Source organism: Salmo trutta, chromosome 1 (genome assembly GCF_901001165.1).
Source record: "Salmo trutta chromosome 1, fSalTru1.1, whole genome shotgun sequence".
In the NCBI taxonomy this organism is placed as follows: domain Eukaryota; kingdom Metazoa; phylum Chordata; class Actinopteri; order Salmoniformes; family Salmonidae; genus Salmo; species Salmo trutta.
In genome coordinates this window covers 11,005,817-11,031,495 of record NC_042957.1, presented here as the reverse complement: position 1 = coordinate 11,031,495, position 25,679 = coordinate 11,005,817, and the positions used below count along the sequence as shown (strand labels likewise).

The 25,679-nt window shown below is 44.5% G+C and overlaps 1 protein-coding gene across 4 annotated transcripts in view; it reads left to right on the top strand.

Moving 5' to 3' along the window:
* LOC115159523 (sodium/potassium/calcium exchanger 4) overlaps window positions 1-25,679 on the top strand; it is a 54,772-nt gene that overhangs the window by 22,831 nt on the left and 6,262 nt on the right. For all 4 annotated transcript variants that reach the window (XM_029709364.1, XM_029709451.1, XM_029709613.1 and 1 more), the window contains 13 exons: window positions 1,922-1,996; window positions 2,310-2,394; window positions 2,904-3,007; window positions 9,391-9,465; window positions 9,588-9,613; window positions 9,796-9,849; window positions 15,137-15,234; window positions 17,633-17,802; window positions 18,271-18,415; window positions 18,934-19,100; window positions 19,210-19,324; window positions 19,522-19,634; window positions 20,929-20,994. In XM_029709364.1, coding sequence (XP_029565224.1) covers window positions 1,922-1,996; window positions 2,310-2,394; window positions 2,904-3,007; window positions 9,391-9,465; window positions 9,588-9,613; window positions 9,796-9,849; window positions 15,137-15,234; window positions 17,633-17,802; window positions 18,271-18,415; window positions 18,934-19,100; window positions 19,210-19,324; window positions 19,522-19,634; window positions 20,929-20,994 — 1,293 coding nt within the window. The remainder of the gene's footprint in view (window positions 1-1,921; window positions 1,997-2,309; window positions 2,395-2,903; window positions 3,008-9,390; window positions 9,466-9,587; window positions 9,614-9,795; window positions 9,850-15,136; window positions 15,235-17,632; window positions 17,803-18,270; window positions 18,416-18,933; window positions 19,101-19,209; window positions 19,325-19,521; window positions 19,635-20,928; window positions 20,995-25,679) is intronic.

Sequence of the window (25,679 nt, the reverse complement as noted above, 5' to 3'; positions counted from 1 at the left end):
GACTTCTTGATTGCCCCCAGTATGAAAGGTGTAAGTAATATGGGAATGACTCCACCTAGACCGTGGTCTTACAATGATGACTGAAGTTTTCACCACAAATATTTGCGGGGGCACTGATGGCTTAATTCAATATCTTCACATTAAGTATGTTTTATATCTTGTATTTTGTTATCCTGAAAATTGAAAATATTTAAGTGGTCAAGCCCTGGTCTAGGGTTCTGTCCCGCTGGGTTCAGTCCTGGTCTAGGGGTTCTGTCCCGCTGGGTTCAGTCCTGGTCTAGGGGTTCTGTCCCGCTGGCTTCAGCCCTGGTCTAGGGGTTCTGTCCCGCTGGCTTCAGCCCTGGTCTAGGGGTTCTGTCCCGCTGGGTTCAGTCCTGGTCTAGGGGTTCTGTCCCGCTGGGTTCAGTCCTGGTCTAGGGGTTCTGTCCCGCTGGGTTCAGCCCTGGTCTAGGGGTTCTGTCCCGCTGGGTTCAGCCCTGGTCTAGGGGTTCTGTCCCGCTGGCTTCAGCCCTGGTCTAGGGGTTCTGTCCCGCTGGGTTCAGCCCTGGTCTAGGGGTTCTGTCCCGCTGGCTTCAGCCCTGGTCTAGGGGTTCTGTCCCGCTGGCTTCAGCCCTGGTCTAGGGGTTCTGTCCCGCTGGCTTCAGCCCTGGTCTAGGGGTTCTGTCCCGCTGGCTTCAGCCCTGGTCTAGGGGTTCTGTCCCGCTGGCTTCAGCCCTGGTCTAGGGGTTCTGTCCCGCTGGCTTCAGCCCTGGTCTAGGGGTTCTGTCCCGCTGGCTTCAGCCCTGGTCTAGGGGTTCTGTCCCGCTGGCTTCAGCCCTGGTCTAGGGGTTCTGTCCCGCTGGCTTCAGTCCTGGTCTAGGGGTTCTGTCCCGCTGGCTTCAGCCCTGGTCTAGGGGTTCTGTCCCGCTGGCTTCAGCCCTGGTCTAGGGGTTCTGTCCCGCTGGGTTCAGCCCTGGTCTAGGGGTTCTGTCCCGCTGGGTTCAGTCCTGGTCTAGGGGTTCTGTCCCGCTGGCTTCAGCCCTGGTCTAGGGGTTCTGTCCCGCTGGCTTCAGCCCTGGTCTAGGGGTTCTGTCCCGCTGGGTTCAGTCCTGGTCTAGGAACCATTCCTCAATTTTACAGGTCTTCATTGTAAATATGAATGTGTTCTTAATCGACTTAGCTGTATAAATAAATAAAATATATCTCACATGTAATAGGTGTGAAGTTAAGAATCTTGATTCATTTAATGTAATGCTATGACGCTAAGATGAGAGGACTAATGGTACATTTGGAGCCAATTATTCGCTGGTCCTACAGTGCCCCCTGTGGCTGGGTTGGAGCACAGCACCCTCTGGAGCCCAGTGATGTCAGTCTTGATCTATAATTTATATATCTATCACGTCAGCTGTACTGAAATAGATTTTTTTTTTTTTTTCTCACTCCCACAATGCTAAGGAACAATTGCCTGCTCACATCTCTTTGTGCTGTCTTGCCAACTGCTATGGTTATTTGGCATGAAAATGATCATAGGAGTTGTCTATACATCACGGGTAGATCTGGGACCAGGCTAGGGGGATATTGCACTGCAGTTAATGTCTAAGCAATGACCTATACAAACAATTTTCAAAGTGATTGTATCAATCCCAGATCAGACGATCAGATGGGTATCATTCTACCTGGTGGTAGTAGTTCCATCTTCCCCCACATTTATTACCTTATGTATGTAATCCTAGATGTTTATAATCCTCCCAGATCTACGTCATACCTAGCAGCTATGTGCTAGGGGTCCATTTTGGGATTGGTCGATAGTGCTCTCTAGGTTCATCCTTCCTTCCTTCCTTGATCTTCCAAGTTTCCTATCAGATCAGCCAATTTCTGCTGAGTTAATGTTTCACACGTATGCTCGTACACTCACCCTGACTTCTCTCCCGTCTCTCCGCAGGCCCTCTATATGTTCCTGGCCCTGGCTATAATCTGTGATGACTACTTTGTGACATCGCTGGAGAAGATCTGTGAGGTGAGGGACAGTTTTCCCCCACCCTTGTTAGGAACACAATCTGGTGAAAGTGGTCAGAGATTAGGCCTATGTACTTAATACGGGGATGTTTTCTGCTAACTTAGTAGCTAGGTTGGCACTTTACTTCTCGAGTAATACTTTTACTAATCAATATTCTTTGAGAACTGAATGAAATATTCCTAATGAAGTACTTCTCTATTCTATGATTGATTTGGGTGTGAAGATGCATGAAGTGCCACATTTAAATGCAAAGCTTTTTGGAAGCTCACCTTGAATAAGCACTCTGGTCTCCTCGTCTCTTTCTGTCCGTCAGAAACTAGACCTAAGTGAGGATGTTGCCGGAGCCACTTTTATGGCAGCTGGGAGTTCTGCTCCAGAGCTGTTTGCCTCAGTCATTGGTAAGATATGACACACACCCACACACACACACATCGGCACACTCACATCGACACAATCTCCGATACCCAGAAGTAAAATCTTGTGTAATTGCGTCAGATGCTGGATTATGTTCTGGGGAGAGATGTATGGGATAAAATACTAACCATACTAGAGAAGTCTACACCCCCCCCCCTCCTCCCCAAAACGTAAACTTTCAGACAAAGCATGAACCAAATGTCCCCCCTCCCTTCTGAAATGTGAAAGATGTCAACTCGTGGGAAACTGTGATTTGTCCAAATGATCAGTGTCTATAAAAACCTGCGTACCAGAAAAAAGTGACTTGTTAATCATCGCATCCCACAGTCTTCTGACAGACTATGTGTGTCTGTTCACCAGAGTTTAACCAACACACACACACCAATATATCCAAATATAAAAATACACACCTACACACACAGATGCTACACACACACTCTCCCAGATGGCTGTTGTCAGGGCTGATTGCTGTTGGCTCCCTCCCTCTGTGCAGGTGTCTTCATCACCCACGGTGACGTGGGGGTGGGGACAATCGTTGGCTCAGCCGTCTTCAATATCCTGTGCATCATCGGTGTGTGCGGAATCTTTGCCGGACAGGTGTGTTTCTGTGTGTTTCTTTGTACGTATGCATGTGTGCGTGCAGGTCTCGTTTAGTGCAGCATTTACGTTTGGATCACTTATGGGCTGAGAAGGAGTTCCTCTAAGGGGAACCATGTCCAGATGACTGTTGATTGTTTGTCTTGGAAAGCACATTCCTGGGCCGTGTTCAGAAAGAGCAGGAGTGCTGATCTAGGATCAGTTTTGCCTTTTTTAGATTATAATGAGTAGGATTACAGTGTCTTCGGAAAGTATTCAGACCCATTAAAAAAAATGAAAAAGCATCAGCAATCTGCACACAGTACTCCGTAATCACAAAGTGAAAACGGATTTTGACATTTTTGCAAATGTATTCAAAATAAACAAATACCTTATTTACGTACTGTTGAAGTCGGAAGTTTACATACACCTTAGCTAAATACATTTAAACTCAGTTTTTCACAATTCCTGACATTTAATCCTAGTATAAAATTACTGTGATCAGTTAGGATCACCACTTTATTTTAAGAATGTGAAACGTCAGAATAATAGAGATTTATTTCCGCTTTTATTTCTTTCATCACATTCCCAGTGGGTCAGAAGGTTACATGCATACACTCAATTAGTATTTGGTAGCATTGCCTTTAAATTGTTTAACTTGGGTCAAACGTTTCGGGTCGCCCTCTACAAGCTTCCCACAATAAGTTGGGTGAATTATGACCCATTCCTCCTGACAGAGCTGGTGTAACTGAGTCAGGTTTGTAGGCCTCCTTGCTCGCACACACTTATTTCAGTTCTGCCCACACATTTTCTATGAGATTGAGGTCAGGGCTTTGTGACGGCCACTCCAATACCTTGACTTTGCTGTCCTTAAGCCATTTTGCCACAACTTTGGAGGTATGCTTGGGGTGATTGTCCATTTGGAAGACCCATTTGCGACCAAGCTTTAACTTCCTGACTGATGTCTTGATGTTGCTTCAATATATCCACATTTTTCCTGCCTCATGATGCCATCTATTTTGTAAAGTGCATCAGTCCCTCCTGCAGCAAAGCACCCCCACAACATGATGCTGCCACCCCTGTGCTTCACGGTTTGGATGGTGTTCTTCGGCTTGCAAGCATCCCCATTTTTCCTCCAAACAAACCAATGGTCATTATGGCCAAACGGTTCTACTTTTGTTTAATCAGACCAGAGGACTTTTCTCCAAAAAGTACGATATTTGTCCCCATGTGCAGTTGCAAACCGTAGTCTGGCTTTTTATGGCGGTTTTGGAGCAGTGGCTTCTTACTTGCTGAGCGGCCTTTCAGGTTATGTCGATATAGGACTCGTTTGAACTTGTACTTTTAAAAATCCACCTCTCTAAAAACAAGTCTCTCACCATTGCCACCTGCTATAGACCACCCTCTGGTCCCAGCTGTGCTCTGGACACCATATGTGAAACGATTGCCCCCCATCTATCTTCAGAGTTCATGCTGCTAGGTGACCTCAACTGGGACATGCTTAACACCCCAGCCATCCTACAATCTAAGTTTGATGCCCTCAATCTCACACAAATTATGAACGAACCTACTAGGTACAACCCCAAAGCCGTAAACACGTCACCCTCATAGATATCATCCTAACCAACTTGCCCTCTAAATACACCTCTGCTGTTTTCAACCAAGATCTCAGCGATCACTGCCTCATTGCCTGCATCCGTAATGGGTCAGCGGTCAAACGACATACACTCATCACTGTGAAACGCTCCCTGAAACACTTCAGCGAGCAGGCCTTTCTAATTGACCTGGCCCGGGTATCCTGGAAGGATATTGACCTCATCCCGTCAGTAGAGGATGCCTGGTTATTTTTTTTAAAATGCCTTCCTCACCATCTTAAATAAGAATGCCCCATTCAAGAAATTTAGAACCAGGAACAGATATAGCCCTTGGTTCTCTCCAGACCTGACTGCCCTTAACCAACACAAAAACATCCTGTGGCGTTCTGCATTAGCATCGGACAGCCCCCGTGATATGCAACTTTTCAGGGAAGTTAGAAACCAATATTCACAGGCAGTTAGAAATGCCAAGGCTAGCTTTTTCAAACAGAAATCTGCTTCCTGCAACACAAACTCCAAAAAGTTCTGGGACACTAAAGTCCATGGAGAATAAGAGCACCAACTCCCAGCTGCCCACTGCACTAAGGATAGGAAAGTCTGTCACCTCCGATAAATCCACTATAATTGAGAATTTCAATAAGCATTTTTCTACGGCTGGCCATGCTTTCCACCTGGCTACCCCTACCCCAGCACTGCACCCCCCACAGCAACTCACCCAAGCCTTCCCCATTTCTCCTTCTGCCAAATCCAGTCAGCTGATGTTCTGAAAGAGCTGCAAAATCTGGACCCCTACAAATCAGCCGGGCTAGACAATCTGGACCCCTTCTTTCTATAATTATCTGCCGAAATTGTTGCAACCCCTATTACTAGCCTGTTCAACCTCTCTTTCGTGTCGTCTGGGATTCCAAAAGATTGGAAAGCAGCTGCGGTCATCCGCCTCTTCAAAGGGGGGGGACACTGTAGACCCAAACTGCTACAGACCTATATCTATCCTACCCTGCCTTTCTAAGGTCTTCGAAAGCCAAGTCAACAAACAGATTACCTACCATTTCGAATCTAACTGCACCTTCTCCGCTATGCAATCTGGTTTCAGAGCTGGTCATGGGTGCACCTCAGCCATGCTCAAGGTCCTGAACGATATCTTAACCGCCATCGATAAGAAACAATACTGTGCAGCCGTATTCATTGACCTGGCCAAGGCTTTCGACTCTGTCAATCACCACATCTTCATCGGCAGACTCAATAGCCTTTCTCAAATGATTGCCTCGCCTGGTTCACCAACTACTTCTCTGATAGAGTTCAGTGTGTCAAATCGGAGGGCCTGTTGTCCGGACCTCTGGCAGTCTCTATGGGGGTGCCACAGGGTTCAATTCTTGGGCTGACTCTCTTCTCTGTATACATCAATGATGTCGCTCTTGCTGCTGGTGAGTCTCGGATCCACCTCTACGCAGACGACATTCTGTATACTTCTGGCCCTTCTTTGGACACTGTGTTAACAACCCTCCAGATGAGCTTCAATGCCATACAACTCTCCTTCCGTGGCCTCCAACTGCTCTTAAATACAAGTAAAACTAAATGCATGCTCTTCAACTGATCGCTGCCGGCACCTGCCCGCCCCGTCTAGCATCACTACTCTGGACGGTTCTGACTTAGAATATGTGGACAACTACAAATACCTAGGTGTCTGGTTAGACTGTAAACTCTCCTTCCAGACTCACATTAAGCATCTCCAATCCAAAATTAAATCTCCAATCAGCTTCCTATTTCGCAACAAAACCTCCTTCACTCATGCTGCCAAACATACCCTCTAAAACTGACCATCCTACCGATCCTCGACTTCAGCGATGTCATTTACAAAATAGCCTCCAATACCCTACTCAATAAATTGGATGCAGTATATCACAGTGCCATCCGTTTGGTCACCAAAGCCCCAAATACTACCCCCCACTGCGACCTGCAAGCTCTCGTTGGCTGGCCCTCGCTTCACACTCGTCGCCAAACCCACTGGCTCCAGGTCTACAAGACCCTGCTAGGTAAAGTCCCCCCTTATCTCAGCTCGCTGGTCACCATAGCAGCACCCACCTGTAGCACGCGCTCCAGCAGGTATATCTCTCTGGTCACCCCCAAAGCCAATTCCTCCTTCGGCCGCCTCTCCTTCCAGTTCTCTGCTGTCAATGACTGGAACGAACTACAAACATCTCTGAAACTGGAAACACTTATCTCCCTCACTAGCTTTAAGCACCAGCTGTCAGAGAAGCTCACAGATTACTGCACCTGTACATAGCTCATCTATAATTTAGCCCAAACAACTACCTTTTCCCCTACTGTATTTATTTATTTGTTTTGCTCCTTTGCACCCGATTATTTCTATTTCTCCTTTGCTCTTTCTTCCACTGCAAATCTACCATTCCAGTGTTTTACTTGCTATATTTAATGTACTTCGCCACCATGGTCTTTTTTTGCCTTTACCTCCCTTATCTCACCTCATTTGCTCACATTGTATATAGACTTATTTTTCTACTGTATTATTGACTATGTTTTACTCCATGTGTAAATCTGTGTTGTTGTATGTGTCAAACTACTTTGCTTTATCTTGGCTAGGTCGCAATTGGAAATGAGAACTTGTTCTCAACTTGCCTACCTGGTTAAATAAAGGTGAAATAAATAAAAATCTTCAAGGTCCTTTGCTGCTGTTCTGGGATTGATTTGCACTTTATGCACAAGTACGTTCATCTCTAGGAGACAGAACGTGTCTCCTTCCTGAGCAGTATGACAGCTGCGTGGTCCCATGGTGTTTATACTTGCGTACTATTGTTTATACAGATGAACGTGGTACCTTCAGGCATTTTGAAATTGCTCCCAAGGATGAACCAGACTTGTGGAGGTCTACAATTCTTTTCCGAGGTCTTGGCTGATTTCTTTAGATTTTCCCATGAATTTCAAGCAAAGAGGCACTGAGTTTGAAGGTAGGCCTTGAAATACATCCACAGGTACACCTCCAATTGACTGAAATTATGTCAATTGGCCTATCAGAAGCTTCTAAAGCCATGACATCATTTTCTGGAATTTTCCAAGCTGTTTAAAGGCAGAGTCAACTTAGATTATTTCACTGTTTTACATACACTGTCTGTAAACAATTGTTGGAAAAATTACTTGTCATGCACAAAGTAGATGTCCTAACCGACTTGCCAAAACTATAGTTTGCTCACAAGAAATTTGTGGAGTGGTTGAAAAACGAGCTTTAATGACTCCAACCTAAGTGTATGTAAACTTCCGGCTTCAACTGTAAGTATTCAAACCCTTTGCTTTGAGACTCGAAATTGAGCTCAGGTGCATCCTGTTTCCTTTGATCATCCTTGATGTTTCTACAAGTTATTTGGTGTCCACCTGTGGTAAATTCAGTTGATTGGACATGATTTGGAAAGGCACACACCTGTCTATATAAGGCCCCACAGTTCATAGGGCATGTCAAAGCAAAAACAAAACCATGAGGTCGAAGGAATTGTCCGTATAGTTCCGAGACAGGTTTGTTTCGAGGCACAGTTCTGAGGAAGGGTACCAAAACATTTCTGCAGCAATGAATGTCCCAAAGAACACAGTGGCCTCCATAATTCTTAAATGGAAGAAGTTTCGATTCACCAAGACTCTTCCTAGAGCTGGCCGCCCGGCCATACAGAGCAAACGGGGGAGAATGGCCTTGGTCAGGGTGGTGACCGAGAACACGATGGTCACTCTGACAGCGCTTCAGAGTTCCTCTGTGGAGATGGGTGATCCTTCCAGAAGGACAACCATCTCTGCAGCACTCCACAAATCTAGCGTTTATGGTAGAGTGGCCAGACGGTAGCCGCTCCTCAGTAAAAGGCACATGACAGCCCACTTGGAGTTTATCAAAAGGCACCATAAGACACTCAGACCATGAGAAACAAGATTCTCTGGTCTGATGAAACCAGTATTTTATTCTGGCCTGAATGCCAAGCATCACATCTGGAGGAAACCTGGCACCATCCCTACTGTGAAGCGTGGTGGTGGCAGCATCATGCTGTGGGGATGTTTTCAGCATCAGGGACTGGGAAACTAGTCAGGATTGAGGCGAAGATGAACGGAGCAAAGTACAGCGCAATCCTTGATGAAAACCTGCTCCAGAGCGCTCATAATCTCAAACTAGGGCGGTTCACCTTCCAACAGGACAATGACCCTAAGCACACAGCCAAGACAACACGAGTGGCTTCGGGACAAGTCTCTGAATGTCCCAGAGCCCGGACTTGAACCTGATTTGAACAACAGCAATGCTCTCCATCCAACCTGACAGAGCTTGAGAGGATCTGCAGAGAAGAATGGGAGAAACTCCCCAAATACAGGTGTGCCAAGCTTGTTGCATCACACCCAAGACGACTCGAGGTTGTAATCGCTGCCAATGGTGCTTCAACAAAGTACTCAGTAAAGGGTTTGAATGCTTATGTTAATGTCATATTTCAGTTTTTTTTTTTTTATATAAATTAGCAAAAATGTGTAAACCTGTTTTTGCTTCGTCATTATGGGGTATTGTGCGTAAAAACAATTGAATCAATATTATAATAAGGTTATAACCTATCAAAATGTGGAAAAAGTCAGGGTTTCTGAATACTTTCCGAAGGCGCTCTACGTAGAAAAGGGGAGCTGATCCTAGATCAGTCAGGGTTTCTGAATACTTTCCGAAGGCGCTCTACGTAGAAAAGGGGAGCTGATCCTAGATCAGGACTTCTTGACTGAGACACATTTAGTTACTGTATACAGGAACGGGATCTCTTTCCTGACTCTTCCTCTTTCTAGGTTGTAATGTTGGGTTGGTGGTCTGTTTTTCGAGATTCATTCTACTACATCTTGTCTATCCTAGCTCTTATTGCGGTAAGTCTGACATTAAATTGCTCTTAACATGTACTGTATGCCACCATAAACTCTATATATATATATATGAGTAATTCCTAACTGGCATCGTTCTGATTTCTGCCCGTGCTCTTTTTCCCTAGTTCATTTACGATGAGAAGGTGGTATGGTAAGTGATCAGCCCTTTTTAAATATGACCTTGATATGATGGGATTTCATTGGTTACGTACCTGAACTCTGCTCCTTATTGGGCGATATGTGATTTTATTGGGTTACTGTGATGTGATTTCATCGGCCTATATTGGGAGATCATTGGTTGTCTCTGAGCCTGTGCTCCTCTGTCCGTCTCAGGTGGGAGAGCCTGGTGTTGGTGCTCATGTACTGTGGATACATCCTCATCATGAAGTAAGTACTGCGCTACTAAGTCTGTGACATCACGCAGCTCAGGAAGGCCAATGAAACTGAGGTTAGATATCTTGAAGAGATTCTCCTGTACTTTTTGTATACTTTTTAGCCAGTAGTTCTAAAAGTAGAGCTAGCGAGCCAAAAGTGGTCCCCGGGGAAAATAATAGTGTATACAGTACCAGTCAAAAGTTTGGACACGCCTACTCATTCAAGGGGTTTTCTTTATTTTGACTATTTTCTACATTGTAGAGTGCAAAGCTGTCATCAAGGCTGCTTTGAAGAATCTCAAATATAAAAAAAAAAGTAACACTTTTTTTTGGTTACTACATGATTCATAGTTTTCATGTCTTCACTATTATTTTACAATGTAGAAAATAGTAAAAATAAAGAAAAACCCTGAAATGAGTAGGTGTGTCCAAATGTTTGACTGGTGCTGTGTATGCAGATATGTGAAAAGTATGTGGACACCTGCTTGTAGAACATCTCATTCCAAAATCATGGGCATTAATATGGAGTTGGTCCCCACTTTGCTGCTATAACAGCCTCCACTCTTCTGGGAAGGCTTTCCACTAGATGTTGGAACATTTGCTGCGGGGACTTGCTTCCATTCAGCCACAATAACATTAGTGAGGTTGGGCACTGATGTTGGGCGATTAGTCCTGGCTCGCAGTCAGTGTTCCAATTAATCTCAAAGGTGTTCGATGGGGTTGAGATCAGGGCTCTGTGCAGGCCAGTCAAGTTCTTCCACACCGATCTTGAAAAAAACATTTCTGTATGGACCTCGCTGTGTCCATAGGGGCATTGTCATGTTGAAACAGGAAAGGGCCTTCCCCAAACTGTTGCCACAAAGTTGGAAGCACAGACTCGTCTAGAATGTCATTGTATGCTGTAGCGTTTAGAATTTCCCTTCACTTGAGCTAAGGGGGCTAGCCCAAACAATAAAATCACATTTTTATTTGTCACATACACATAGTTAGCATATGTTAATGTGAGTGTATCGAAATGCTTGTGCTTCTAGTTCAGACAGTGCAGTAATATCTAACAAGTAATCTAACAATTCCCCAACAACCACCTAATACATACAAATCTAAAGGGGTGAATGAGAATATGTACATGTAAGTATATGGCCAAGCGGCATAGGCAAGGTGCAATAGATGGTATAAAATGCAGTATAGACATGTAAACCATTATTTAGAGTGGCATTGTTTAAAGTGACTAGTGATCCATTTATTAAAGTGGCCAGTGATTGTCTCTCAATGTAGGCAGCAGCCTCTCAGAGTTAGTGATTGCTGTTTAGCAGTCTGATGGCCTTGAGATAGAAGCTGTTTTTCAGTCTCTCGGTCCCAGCTTTGGTGCACCTGTACTGACCTCAAATTCTGGATGGTAACGGTGTGAACAGGCAGTGGCTCGGGTGGTTGATCTCCTTGATGATATTTTTGGCCTTCCTGTGACATCGGGTGCTGTAGGTGTCATGGAGGGCAGGTAGTTGGCCCCCGGTGATGCGTTGTGCAGACCGCACCACCCTCTGGAGAGCCTTGTGGTTGTGGGCGGAGCAGTTGCCATACCAGCGGTGATACAGCCCGACAGAATGCTCTCCATTGTGCAGCTGTGAAAGTTTGAGCGTTTTGGGTGACAAGCCACATTTCTTCAACCTCCTGAGGTTGAAGAGGATCTGTTGCACCTTCTTCACCACACTGTTTGTGTGGGTGGACCATTTCAGTTTGTCGGTGACGTGTACGCCATGGAACTTAGACCATTATTCCTCCTCCACCAAGCTTTACAGTTGGCACTATGCATTCGGGTAGGTAGTGTTCTCCTGGCATCCGCCAAACCCAGATTCGCCCATCGAACTGCTAGATGGGGACGTGTGATTCATCGTTCCAGAGAACGCGTTTCCACTGCTCCTGAGTCCAATGGCGATGAGCTTTACACCACTACAGTCGACACTTGGCATTGCGCATGGTGATCTTAAACTTGTGTGCGACTGCTCTGACATGGAAACCCATTTCATTAATCTCCCGACGAACAGGTCCTGTGCTGACGTTGCTTCCAGAGGTAGTTTGGAACTCTGTAGTGAGTGTTGCAACCGAGGACAGATGATTTTTACATGCTATGCACTTCAGCATTCGGTGGTCCTGTTCTGTGAGCTTGTGTGACCTACCACTTCGTGGCTGAGCCGTTGTTCCTCTTAGACCTTTACACTTCACAACAGCACTTACAGTTAACTGGGGAAGCTCTAGCAGGGCAGCATTTTGACTTGTTGGAAAGATGGCATCCTATAACGGTGCCACGTTAAGTCAATGAGCTCTTCAGTAAGGCCATTCTACTGCCAATGTTTGTCTATGGAGATTGCATGGCGGTGTGCTCGATTTTATACACATGTCAGCAACGGATGTGGCTGAAATAGCCAAATTCACTCCTTTGTAGGGGTGTCCACATACTTTGGGCCTTTTTATTGTATGTGCACCGCGTCATTGCTCTCTCTCTCTGCTGTGTGCATCTTGCTAGCTGTCACTCAAATGGCGAGGGGGTGAAGCTCATTGGCTAGAACTTGAATTGCTAGGGGGCTGGCCCACGTGGGGGAAAATGTTGAAGCACAGCTTCCGGTAAACACCCAGTAAACACCCTAGGGATTTGGTGGCTAATTGAGGTAAGACCGTAATTCTGGTGATAGATTGTACATGTGAAGCAACACAAACATTGGCACACACACAATAACATACGCACTGTACATACACATGGCTTTAGTACTGTAGATATGTGGTTGTGGTGGAGTAGGGGCCTGAGGGCTTACAGTGTCTTGTGAAATCTGTGAATGTTTTACAATTGTAGAAACTGCCTTAATTTTGCTGGACCCCAGGAAGAGTAGCTGCTGCTTTGGCAGGAACTAATGGGGATCCATAATAAATACAAACTACACATTGACACATATGCAGCCCAAAGTGAGAGGTTTACATTTTCCGTAACATCTCTTTTAAGATGTATGTATTTCTAAGAAATGTACAAAGACTGAATGCAAAAATATTGAATTTGAGTCCCCCCCCTGATTTTCTGGGGATGGGAGTTTTTGTCTGTCTGTTTCTGCCTTCGTTCATCCAGGTCACTTCTGCTGCCAGTAATCTGTCTCTCAGCCCCAGCCTGCTCACTCCCAGCCCAGCCATAAGACTTTAATCCTCCCTCTGCAGTGGCTAAAGAGCACCAGGCTTAACTGGATATCACTTGTCTCCTGTCTAGTTAGGAGGAAAGGACTTCTCAGACTGCCCTTCTATGACCCATTATGAAAGCTACTCGGAAAATAGCCTACTCACTGACTATTTCAGACTATTCTGTCCATAGGGATTGCTGTATGTACTATCATTAGAAGTGTGCATACATAGGATGTCAAATACAGTGGATATAAAAAGTCTACACACCCCTGTTAAAATGGCAGGTTTTTGTGATGTAAAAGAATGAGACAAAGATAAATCATGTCAGAACATTTTCTACTGTTAATGTGACCTATAATGTGAACAATTTAAAAACAAACTGAAATCTTCGAGGGGGAAAAATGAAAAATAAAAACCTTACAATAACCTTACAATAACCTGGTTGCATAAGTGTGCACACCCTCTTATAACTGGGGATGTGGCTGTGTTCAGAATTAACCAATCACATTCAAACTCATGTTAAATAGACATCATTACACACCTGCCATCATTTAAAGTTCAGCTGTTCTAGTAGGATTTTCCTGACATTTTCTTAGTTGCATCTCAGAGCAAAATCCATGGTCCGCAGAGAGCTTCCAAAGCATCAGAGGGATCTCATTGTTGAAAGATACCAGTCAGGAGAAGGGTACAAAAGAATTTCCAAAGCATTACATATACCATGGAACACAGTGAAGACAGTCATCATCAAGTGGAGAAAATATGGCACCACAGAGACATTACCAAGAACTGGACGTCGTTCCAAAATTTATGAAAAGACGAGAACTGGTCAGGGAGGATTCCAAGAGGCCTACAGCAACATTAAAGGAACTGCAGGAATTTCTGGCAAGTACTGGCTGTGTGCTACTTGTGACAACAATCTCCCATATTCTTCATATGAATGGGCTATGGGGTAGGGTGGCAAGACGGAAGTCTTTTCTTACAATGAAAAACATCCAAGCCCGGCTGAAGTTTGCAAAAACAAACATCAAGTCCCCCAAATGCACGTGGGAAAATGTGTTATGGTCTGATGAAACCAAGGTTGAACTTTTTGGCCATAATTCCAAAAGGTATGTTTGGTGCAAAACAGCACTGCACATCACCCAAAGAACACCATACCCACAGTGAAGCATGGTGGTGGCAGCATCATGCTTTGGGGCTGTTTTCCTTCAGCTGGAACCGGGGCCTTAGTCAGGGTGGAGGGAATTATGAACGGTTCCAAATACCTGGCAATTCTGGCACAAAACCTTCAGGCGTCCGTTAGAAAGATGAAGATGAAGAGGAAGTTCACCTTTCAGCACCACAACGACCCAAAGCACACATCCAAATCCACGAAAGCATGGCTTCACCAGAAGAAGATCAACGTTTTGGAATGGCCCAGCCAGAGCCCAGACCTGAATCCAATTGAAAATCTCTGGGGTGATCTGAAGAGGGCTGTGCACAGGAGATGTCCTCGCAATCTGACAGATTTGGAGCGCTTTTGCAAAGAAGATTGGGCAAATATGGCCACATCAAGTTGTGCCATGCTAATAGACTCCTACCCAAAAAGACTGAGTGCTGTAATAAAATCAAAAGGTGCTTCAACAAAGTATTAGTTTAAGGGTGTGCACACTTATGCAACCAGGTTATTGTGAGTTTTTATTTTTCCCCTCAAAGATTTGTTTGTTTTTCAATTGAATTGTTCACGTTATAGGTCACATTAAAGGTGGAAAAAGTTCTGACATGATTTATCTTTGTCTCATTATTTTACATCACAAAAACCTTCCATTTTAACAGGGGTGTGTAGCCTTTTTAAATCCACTGTATAACATGGTTTCACATTCCCCAGAAGTTGCAGGACTGAGTTTGCCACAGTTATTGTAAATATAACCAGTTGTAACAATGTTGCTGCAGTTTACTGTATACACAGGGCAAGTTTACAGGACCTAGATTAAACCTATTAATCCTAGTCCTAAAATGTTTGTTTTTTTCAATGGAGAATTAAGTCAATTTATTAATCTATGTCCAGGAAACTGGTCCCTGGAGTTCACACACCACTGCATACAATTCAGTTATTGGCTGTTGATGAACAAGGGTGCCATTGACCAGTGTCCCTCTTCTCCCAGGTTTAACCAGAGCTTGCAGAAGTTGTTCACGGGGAAAGGGGGTAAAGACAAGAACCAGGCCAATGGTAACGCGGCGGCCAGCAGCGAGATGGAGGACGGTAATAGAGCTTGTTATGGGGCTGATGACCCCTCATTACCTATACTCAGCACAGCAGCAGGTAAGGCTGACCAGACAGGCTGTAGTACACACCAAGGCTTCTCGAAGACATATTCTCTACTGGTCTTCCCCAAAATGGACTAATGGCTGTTTTTTTGAGTGAATGGCTGTGTGAGGGGATGGCTGTTTGGTTTAATTGTGTTGGGTTGGTCTTGGTTGGGTTGTGGAAGTGAAGTTGGAATATGGACTTCTGGGATTTGGGTAGGACTTCCTCTGTCAGTGTGGTGAAGGTGTTGCAGTTCTACAGTCTCCATTCTACTACGCTGACTAACACTGGATAAGAGGTACCCTTCTGCTAGACCACAGTGCTCTCTCTCTCAGCCTAGCCACCTTATCTTTGGTATTAATGTCATAAGCAGCTTGTAACTTGTGTAGATGCGACCCATATCTTCTGCTTTCTTTCCACTGTCAAAGCGCCTGTCTGTTTAGCCTTACTAAAACCTTCTGTTGCTTATTGTGTGTAGTGACTGTTTCTGCATGCTAGAATGCAGTGTTTCTCTGCAGTATGTTGCTCTGCTTGTCTCTTGACGTTTCAGCCCACTGACTTGTGGTACTAAATATCCAAATATAGGGAATGTTTGTCAGCTTTGTTTACTTAATGTGTGCATATCAATTTCTATATAATTAATAAACTCTTGCTAATTGAATATAGAACACGTATTAAACCCTGCATCCAGGCATTATACTAGGAGTATGTTTAAAACACAAGTCAAAATGTTTCACGAAAAGGTGTTTTTTACACCTTCAAGTAATTGTCCAGTGTTTCCAGATTTCTATTAGATATGACCTATATTTAGTTACAGTATGAGTGAAAAAAAGTTTCCAAAAACACAAGTTAAGCATATTTTCTGTGTTGGAATGGTGTTTTCCTTTAGCACCAGCCGTCCGCGAATCATTTTCGATCGGCTACTTTTTCCACTTCATATTAACTAGGCTATGTTTTTCATTTAAAAGTTTCAATTCGCTAGTCCATCAAGCCCTCTCCCTCTAGAATGACTGACATGCATCTTCTAGCGATCTTTTGATAGGATAGGTGCATGTCAGTCACTAAGCAAGCGATGACAGGGAACCGCAGTCTGCTGTCTGTCTTGACTCCCGGTACAATCTGTGTGCACTGGGGTTGGTTGCAGTCAAATTTCTTTACACAGAGGAGGGAGAGGGCATGATGCTTGTGAATTTCCGCGTTTTATGTAATGTAAGTGGTAACAATGAGTCCATCAACTTAGCCTAATTATTGTTTTAATGCACATGAATTGATTTTATTTCACGTAGCCAGCCATGCAGTCGTGACACAGGCCATTTACTGTGCGTTGATTGACAACTGAATAGCAAGTGTTGACTAGTTTTATTTATAATACTTTTTTTCGGGGGGCAAATAATTATCTGATACACAACCAAAACAAATAGCCAATGGATTCAACAAGTTTGTAGAGTCAAAGGCTTGACGTAAACTTTGCATGCTATGAATATGGGACAAAATACTAAACTTTTGACTACTTTTTAATATACATGTGTGAATTTGTCCCAATACTTTTGCTGCAATTTCTGAACGGTTCATCCGATTTATGGATTAAAATACCCTTTAAATTAAAGCTGACAGCCCGCAGTTGAACCTCTGTCCCAATACTTTTGAAGCTCAATGTATATTGTGTAGGGCCCCAACTAATGATCATTAATTAATTTAGGATATGTCAAATCTGAAAGATATACTTCACTGATATTCATATTTTTTTTATTTACATTTTTATTTTTTCAAGATGTGGGCTATTCATTTTTCTGTTTTAATAAAATACATAATTTGAAGAACAAACATTGTGGCAATACACATTTTGCAGTAAAACTGTAAAGACTAAATCTCATGAGAAGACAAGTTCCATGTTAAATGTTCTCTTAGAAAATAGTCCTGCTCATATTGGCCTATATTTAGATGACATACTAACAATAAACTGAATACATACATGTTCAAATGACTGAACATGTAAAGTCATGTCTTTCTACAATAGTCCACCAAAATAGAGCTCCTTAGGCCAAAAATGACTAAGGGAATGACCTTCTCCCCTGAGGAAATAGCAAGCAACGGTCTGTTTTAGATACAAGTTTGAGGTAGAGTTATGAAGTGTTTTGTTCTCTAATTTATGTTTTGGCCACATACGAGTATAGAATGAGTCAACAACAACATTTGCGTATGAGTTAACAGAATAATACCTTTTTTAAGTGAGATTTTCGCTGGATAGTTACTTCAGTGGATTTTTGGTGGGTTTTTTGCTAGCATGTTTGTGTGTTAGCGTCTGTGTGTGTGCATGTCAGTTTGAAGGACTAACGTGTCTGTCTATCTCCAGTTAAGCCCAGTAAGGCTTACAGTCGTGGCTCTGTGGTCATGGTCGACGAGATTATGCACGCCAGCCCTCCCAAGTTACGCTTCCCCGAGGCTGGCCTCCGTGTCATGGTCACCAGCCATTTTGGACCAAAGACCCGGCTGCGCATGGCCAGTCGCCTCATCATCACTGAGGTACGGATAGATAGGGATGCAACTACAGGAAAGAGATGAGGAGCAGATTGTTTCCATGTTAAAAAATGCAATGGTCTCAGATGTAGATTTTATAGTGTTCATTAGTCACCAATCAGAAAGAATCTGACTGAAACAGCGGGGGTCTACTTGGTGTATTCACTAGTCGCAGACCGTAGCAAAACATTTGGTCTGTTGCAAAAAGTTTAGCTCTTTGCAACGCAAACTGTTTACTCCAAACAGAATACGTTTTGCAACAAAAAATTGAGTTTCTATAGGTCCCTCCTGGTTTTGTTCTGCTTCTTTCTGTTTCCATTTGGTTCCTAGAGTAAACGGTAAACTGTTTCAGTTGAAAAACGTTTTGCAACAGGCCAAAAGTTTTTCTACGGTCTGTGACTAATGAAATCACCCCTGGACGTTTTCGGATGTGTACTGTAATGAACAGCTCCCTGTTTTGCCTCTTCCTGACAGCGTCAGAAGCTGGTCCAGGGTGCCAACGGGGTGGAGACCCAGGTTCTGGAGGGGAAGGTGGACATTGAGAATGGCAACGTGCCCGAAGACAAACCAGCAGAGGAGGAGCAGGAGAATGAAACCATCTCCCCCTTTCATATCCCTGGTGTGTGTGTTTTACCGGGATGTTTATGCAGACAGTGTGACATTACTGTCGATAGGAAATGTATTGTCGTCAAGACAAGATTGGTCCCATTTGCTTCCACTTCAGTAGACGTGTTGCCATTACCCAAATTATCCAGTGACTTTATCATATCATGACAAACTCTAATGATCTCTGACAGACTGTTATGTGCATGGCAAACACTGCCAAGTTTGTGTATGAAACAAACTTGTTTCAGCTGTCAAGTGCTTGATGATTAAAGTAGCTGATGAGTTAAATGAGTTGTGTGGGCTGGAACAAATAGCTTCAGACCTCTGTGGGTCTCCAGGACCAGAACACTGTTCTAGAATGTTGTATTGTAGTAGGTTCCTCTACGGAGTTTTTCATCACCACTGTGCTTCTGCTTGCTTTTCCAGACTCGTAGCCGGCTGGTTTACTGTAAAGCACTTTGACTGGATATAAAAAGGGCTTTATAAATACATACATTTGATTGATTTTTATCTGCCGCTGCTGTTCTGCAGATGGCATCGGCAGCAAGTGCAAGTGGCTGATCTCGTGGCCCCTGCTGCTCCTCCTGTTCTTCACCATCCCCAACTGTGCCAAGCCTCGCTGGGAGAAGTTCTTCATGGTCTCCTTCTTCCTTTCTACCGTCTGGATCGCTGTCTTCTCCTACTTCATGGTCTGGATGGTGAGTCTCAGGGTAGAGGGTGTGGGGGGGGTGCAAGGGGTGTTTGTCTGTCGTTCTGTTCACTTATCAGTCGTAACGTGTGTGTGTGTGTGTGGGGGGTGTGTCACAGGTCACCATCATCGGCTACACCCTTGGCATCCCAGATGTCATTATGGGCATCACTTTCCTGGCAGCGGGCACCAGCGTTCCAGACTGCATCGCCAGTCTCATTGTTGCTCGGCAAGGTACAGCTCTATTTTCTGTCATTTCCCTGAACTGTTTGATAGGACTAGGGCATCTAGTCATTGGCTTTCTTTCATTGGGGGGGTGGTCTTCGGACTGTACCATCTTTAGCGATACTCTTTAAGGCTTTTCCAAGTTAATTCTGGAGGTTGTTTTTATGTAAAATGCTAATATTTGAACAACAGCTATTTGTGTTTAGGATTGGGTGACATGGCAGTGTCCAACACCATCGGCAGTAATGTGTTTGATATCCTGGTTGGGCTGGGCGTTCCCTGGGCACTGCAGACCATGGCGGTCAGCTACGGCTCCGAGGTAAGAACAGCTATAGGGAACGGAGTAGGGTGAGGTTGCCTCCGGACACTGATCTTGGATCAGTTTAGCATTTTAGTTAGGATGGGGGGAGTGGAACTGATACCTTCACCCTGGAGCATAGCATAGGGAACAGAGCTCACTGCTGAGACGTACAACTGTAGCTCAATATGCACTGTAAATACTTGTAGTTTAGTAGTCATCTTTCTGGAAGTGAATACACTCAAATTAATTCAAGTGTTCATCACTCATGTTTTGAAGAGGGAATACATTTTTTTTAAGGATAAAGTGTTTCAGTATTGTGGGAGTCCTTGACCTTATTGTTGCTCCAGCTCTCTCCCACCTGTCTACTAGGAGTGCATCTCAATAGTATGACGTTCTCTGCTCATCATGGCCGGAGGAAGCCACTTAAGACTATAGAGATGCACCCCTTGAGTTGACTATGACTGGAGCCGTGTATTTATGGAGTTACACTATACCCAGGGCCGTGTATTTACAGAGTTACACTATGACCCGGGGCCGTGTATTTACAGAGTTGCACTATGACCCGGGGCCGTGTATTTACAGAGCTACACTATGACCCTGGGCCGTGTATTTACAGAGCTACTCTATGACCCAGGGCCGTGTATTTACAGAGCTACTCTATGACCCGGGGCCGTGTATTTACAGAGCTACACTATGACCCAGGGCCGTGTATTTACAGAGCTACACTATGACCCGGGGCCGTGTATTTACAGAGCTACACTATGACCCGGGGCCGTGTATTTACAGAGCTACTCTATGACCCGGGGCCGTGTATTTACAGAGCTACTCTATGACCCGGGGCCGTGTATTTACAGAGCTACTCTATGACCCGGGGCCGTGTATTTACAGAGCTACTCTATGACCCGGGGCCGTGTATTTACAGAGCTACTCTATGACCCGGGGACGTGTATTTACAGAGTTACACTATGACCCGGGGCCGTGTATTTACAGAGCTACTCTATGACCCGGGGCCGTGTATTTACAGAGCTACTCTATGACCCGGGGCCGTGTATTTACAGAGCTACTCTATGACCCGGGGCCGTGTATTTACAGAGCTACTCTATGACCCGGGGCCGTGTATTTACAGAGCTACTCTATGACCCGGGGCCGTGTATTTACAGAGCTACTCTATGACCCGGGGCCGTGTATTTACAGAGTTGGGAACAACTTTTAGAATGTTGAATATTATTCTAATTCTAAACTTTCAGTTAGAAAACATGATTGAAATATTCCCCGTCTAAAATTTAACGTGCACTATGCCTTCCCCCTCTAGGTCATGATCAACAGTCGCGGACTGGTCTACTCTGTGGTGTTGCTACTGGGATCTGTGGCTTTAACGGTGAGCAGATACCTTCTTTTATAGAGCATGACGCTTGTAATGCCTGGATAGTGGTTTCCATTCCCGACTCCACCCATATGTAAAAAATGATGCACGCATGATAAAGTCGCTTGGATAAAAGTGTCTGCTATATGGCAAATATTCTACATGTATTGTAGTCTCTACACACAGTATGACTGGTCAGCAGTGTAATATCTGACTGCTGCTGACCAGTCTGCCAGTGTATTGGGCTGTGGCCAGAGATCATTTCCTAAAATTACAAATTGTGCGTGTGGTTTTTCAATGGAGTCATCTGTTGACTGATGTACAACGGAGAAGATTGTCCGACGACAAACTTGTCTTTTTACATAATGCAACTCAGACAGTTGATGAAAGCGTATACTATTTGCATGTGTTCATGTGTCTCTGATTGGCCGTAGCTTTATGCAACCAGATTTTACTGGTTCTCTTTTCTGGATACGAATAATACTGCAAGGCTTCTATGTAAACGTGTGTGTGTGTGTGTGTGTGTGTGTGTGTGTGTGTGTGTGTGTGTGTGTGTGTGTGTGTGTGTGTGTGTGTGTGTGTGAAAAGTGCAATAAGCTGAATTGCACTAATGGAAAGGATCATTAGATGAGTTTGCTAATAAGGTACACAACATGCATGCTGTTGCACTGGGGCTGTTTGTTTTAAAGGGACCATGTGCAATTAAAAACATAGGTATCTTAAATCACAGCTAATTAGAAAATGTAATTGCTTACATATGACATTTGGGGGAATCATTTATAAATGTTAATACGCACAAATTTGATTGGACATTGTGCGTACGTCCATAATATTGTGATTTATCGACCCCGACCTTGATGTGAACGTGTGAGATTTGGTTTGGATTTTTTATCAATATGAAACAATCTTATTTTACTGAACTTTATTAATTAGGGTTATTATAAACTGCATTTACAGGTAATTTCTGTAAAAATGTAAGTAGTTGTCAATGTGGTCGCAGTTGTAAATGAGAACTTGTTCTCAAAAGGCCGACCTGGTTAAATAAAAATGGTGTGAATTAAATGTGAACATTTATGTCCCGTTCTTAACTGTTGGCCTCTGTGTGGAAGAGACAGATTAACAAAATGTTCAGTCATTTCTTGCATAAGACCAGTCAGGTGTCCAGAGGTCTGATGTACAGCTGTTACCCTCTGCAGAGTGACTATATACAGTGAGGGGAAAAAAGTATTTGATTCCCTGCTCATTTTGTAACTTTGCCCACTGACAAAGAAATGATCAGTCTATAATTTTAATGGTAGGTTTATTTGAACATTGCGAGACAGAATAACAACAAAAAAATCCAGAAAACCGCATGTCAAAAATGTTATAAAATGATTTGCATTTTAATGAGGGAAATAAGTATTTGACCCCCTCTCAATCAGAAAGACACCTGTCCACAGAAGCAATCAATCAGATTCCAAACTCTTCACCATGGCCAAGACCAAAGAGCTCTCCAAGGATGTCAGGGACAAGATTGTAGACCTAAACAAGGCTGGAATGGGCTACAAGACCATCGCCAAACAGCTTGGTAAGAAGGTGACAACAGCTAGTGCGATTATTCGCAAATGGAAGAAACACAAAAGAACTGTCAATCTCCCTCGGCCTGGGGCTCCATGCAAGATCTCACCTCGTGGAGTTGCAATGATCATGAGAACGGTGAGGAATCAGCCCAGAACTACACGAGAGGATCTTGTCAATGATCTTAAGGCAGCTGGGACCATAGTCACCAAGAAAACAATTGGTAACACACTACGCCGTGAAGGACTGAAATCCTGCAGCGCCCGCAAGGTCCCCCTGCTCAAGAAAGCACATATACAGGCCTGTCTGAAGTTTGCCAATGAACATCTGAATGATTCAGAGGACAACTGGGTGAAAGTGTTGTGGTCAGATGAAACCAAAATGGAGCTCTTTGACATCAACTCAACTCGCCGTGTTTGGAGGAGGTATGCTGCCTATGACCCCAAGAACACCATCCCCACCGTCAAACATGGAGGTGGAAACCTTAAGCTTTGGGGGTGTTTTTCTGTTAAGGGGACAGGACAACTTCACCGCATCAAAGGGACGATGGACGGGGCCATGTACTGTCAAATCTTGGGTGAGAACCTCCTTCCCTCAGCCAGGGCATTGAAAATGGGTCGTGGATGGGTATTCCAGCATGACAATGACCCAAAACACACGGCCAAGGCAACAAAGGAGTGGCTCAAGAAGAAGCACATTAAGGTCCTGGAGTGGCCTAGCCAGTCTCCAGACCTTAATCCCATAGAAAATCTGTGGAGGGAGCTGAAGGTTCGAGTTGCCAAACGTCAGCCTTGAAACCTTAATGACTTGGCGAAGATCTGCAAAGAGGAGTGGGACAAAATCCCTCCTGAGATGTGTGCAAACCTGGTGGCCAAGTACAAGAAACGTCTGACCTCAGTGATTGCCAACAAGGGTTTTGTCATGTTTTGCAGAGGGGTCAAATACTTATTTCCCTCATTAAAATGCAAATCATTTTATAACATTTTTGACATGCCTTTTCTTGGATTTTTTTGTTATTTTTGTCTCGCACTGTTCAAATAAACCTACCATTAAAATTATAGACTGATCATTTTTTTGTCAGTGGGAAAACGTACAAAATCAGCAGGGGATCAAATACTTTTTTCCCTCACTGTATAGGATGTACTGTGTTACCCTCTGCAGAGTGACTATATATAGGATGTACTGTGTTACCCTCTGCAGAGTGACTATATATAGGATGTGTGTTACCCTCTGCAGAGTGACTATATATAGGATGTGTGTTACCCTCTGCAGAGTGACTATATATAGGATGTACTGTGTTCCCCTCAGCAGAGTGACTATATATAGGATGTACTGTGTTCCCCTCTGCAGAGTGACTATATAGGATGTGTGTGTTACCCTCTGCAGAGTGACTATATAGGATGTGTGTGTTACCCTCTGCAGAGTGACTATATATAGGATGTACTGTGTTACCCTCTGCAGAGTGACTATATATAGGATGTGTGTGTTCCCCTCTGCAGAGTGACTATATATAGGATGTGTGTGTTCCCCTCTGCAGAGTGACTATATATAGGATGTGTGTGTAACCCTCTGCAGAGTGACTATATAGGATGTGTGTGTTACCCTCTGCAGAGTGACTATATATATATATGATGGGTGTGTTCCTCTCTGCAGAGTGACTATATATAGGATGTACTGTGTTCCCCTCTGCAGAGTGACTATATATAGGATGTACTGTGTTACCCTCTGCAGAGTGACTATATAAATATGATGGGTGTGTTCCTCTCTGCAGAGTGACTATATAAATATGATGTACTGTGTAACCCTCTGCAGAGTGACTATATAGGATTACTGTGTTCCCCTCTGCAGAGTGACTATATATAGGATGTACTGTGTTCCCCTCTGCAGAGTGACTATATAGGATGTGTGTGTTACCCTCTGCAGAGTGACTATATATAGGATGTACTGTGTTCCCCTCTGCAGATTGACTATATAGGATGTGTGTGTTACCCTCTGCAGAGTGACTATATATAGGATGTACTGTGTTACCCTCTGCAGAGTGACTATATATAGGATGTACTGTGTTCCTCTCTGCAGAGTGTATATATATATATTAGTTGAATGTGCTTATAACAAAATCACACAAAAATAATCAATGGAAATCCAATTTATCAACCCATGGAGGTATGGATTTGGAGTCGCACTCAAAATGAAAGTGGAAAACCACACTACAGGCTGATCCAACTTTGATGTAATGTCCTTTAAAATGAGGCTCAATAGTGTGTGTGTGTGTGTGTGTGGCCTCCACGTGCCTAGTGGAGGCCACGTGCCTTTAGTCAGCCACCAATGCTCCAGCCACCTCATGCTCCTGATGAGGTGGCGGATGGTCTCCTGAGGGATCTCCTCCCAGACCTGGACTAAAGCATCCGCCAACTCCTGGACAGTCTGTGGTGCAACGTGGCCTTGGTGGATGGAGCGAGACATGATGTCCTCAATTGGATTCAGGTCTGGGGAACGGGCGGGCCAGTCCATAGCATCAATGCCTTCCTCTTGCAGGAACTGCTGACACACTCCAGCCACATGAGGTCTAGCATTGTCTTGCATTAGGAGGAACCCAGGGCCAACCGCACCAGCATATGGTCTCACAAGGGGTCTGAGGATCTCATCTCGGTACCTAATGGCAGTCAGGCTACCTCTGGCGAGCACATGGAGGGCTGTGCGGCCCCCCAAAGAAATACCACCCCACACCATGACTGACCCACCGTCAAACAGGTCATGCTGGAGGATGTTGCAGGCAGCAGAACGTTCTCCACGGCGTCTCCAGACTCTGTCACGTCTGTCACATGTGCTCAGTGTGAACCTGCTCTCATCTTTGAAGAGCACAGGGTGCCAGTGGCGAATTTACCAATCTTGGTGTTCTCTGGCAAATGCCAAACGTCCTGCACGGTGTTGGGCTGTAAGCACAACCCCCACCTGTGGACGTCGGGCCCTCATACCACCCTCATGGAGTCTGTTTCTGACCGTTTGAGCAGACACATGCACATTTGTGGCCTGCTGGAGGTCATTTTGCAGGGCTCTGGCAGTGCTTCTCCTGCTCCTCCTTGCACAAAGGCGGAGGTAGCGGTCCTGCTGCTGGGTTGTTGCCCTCCTACGGCCTCCTCCAC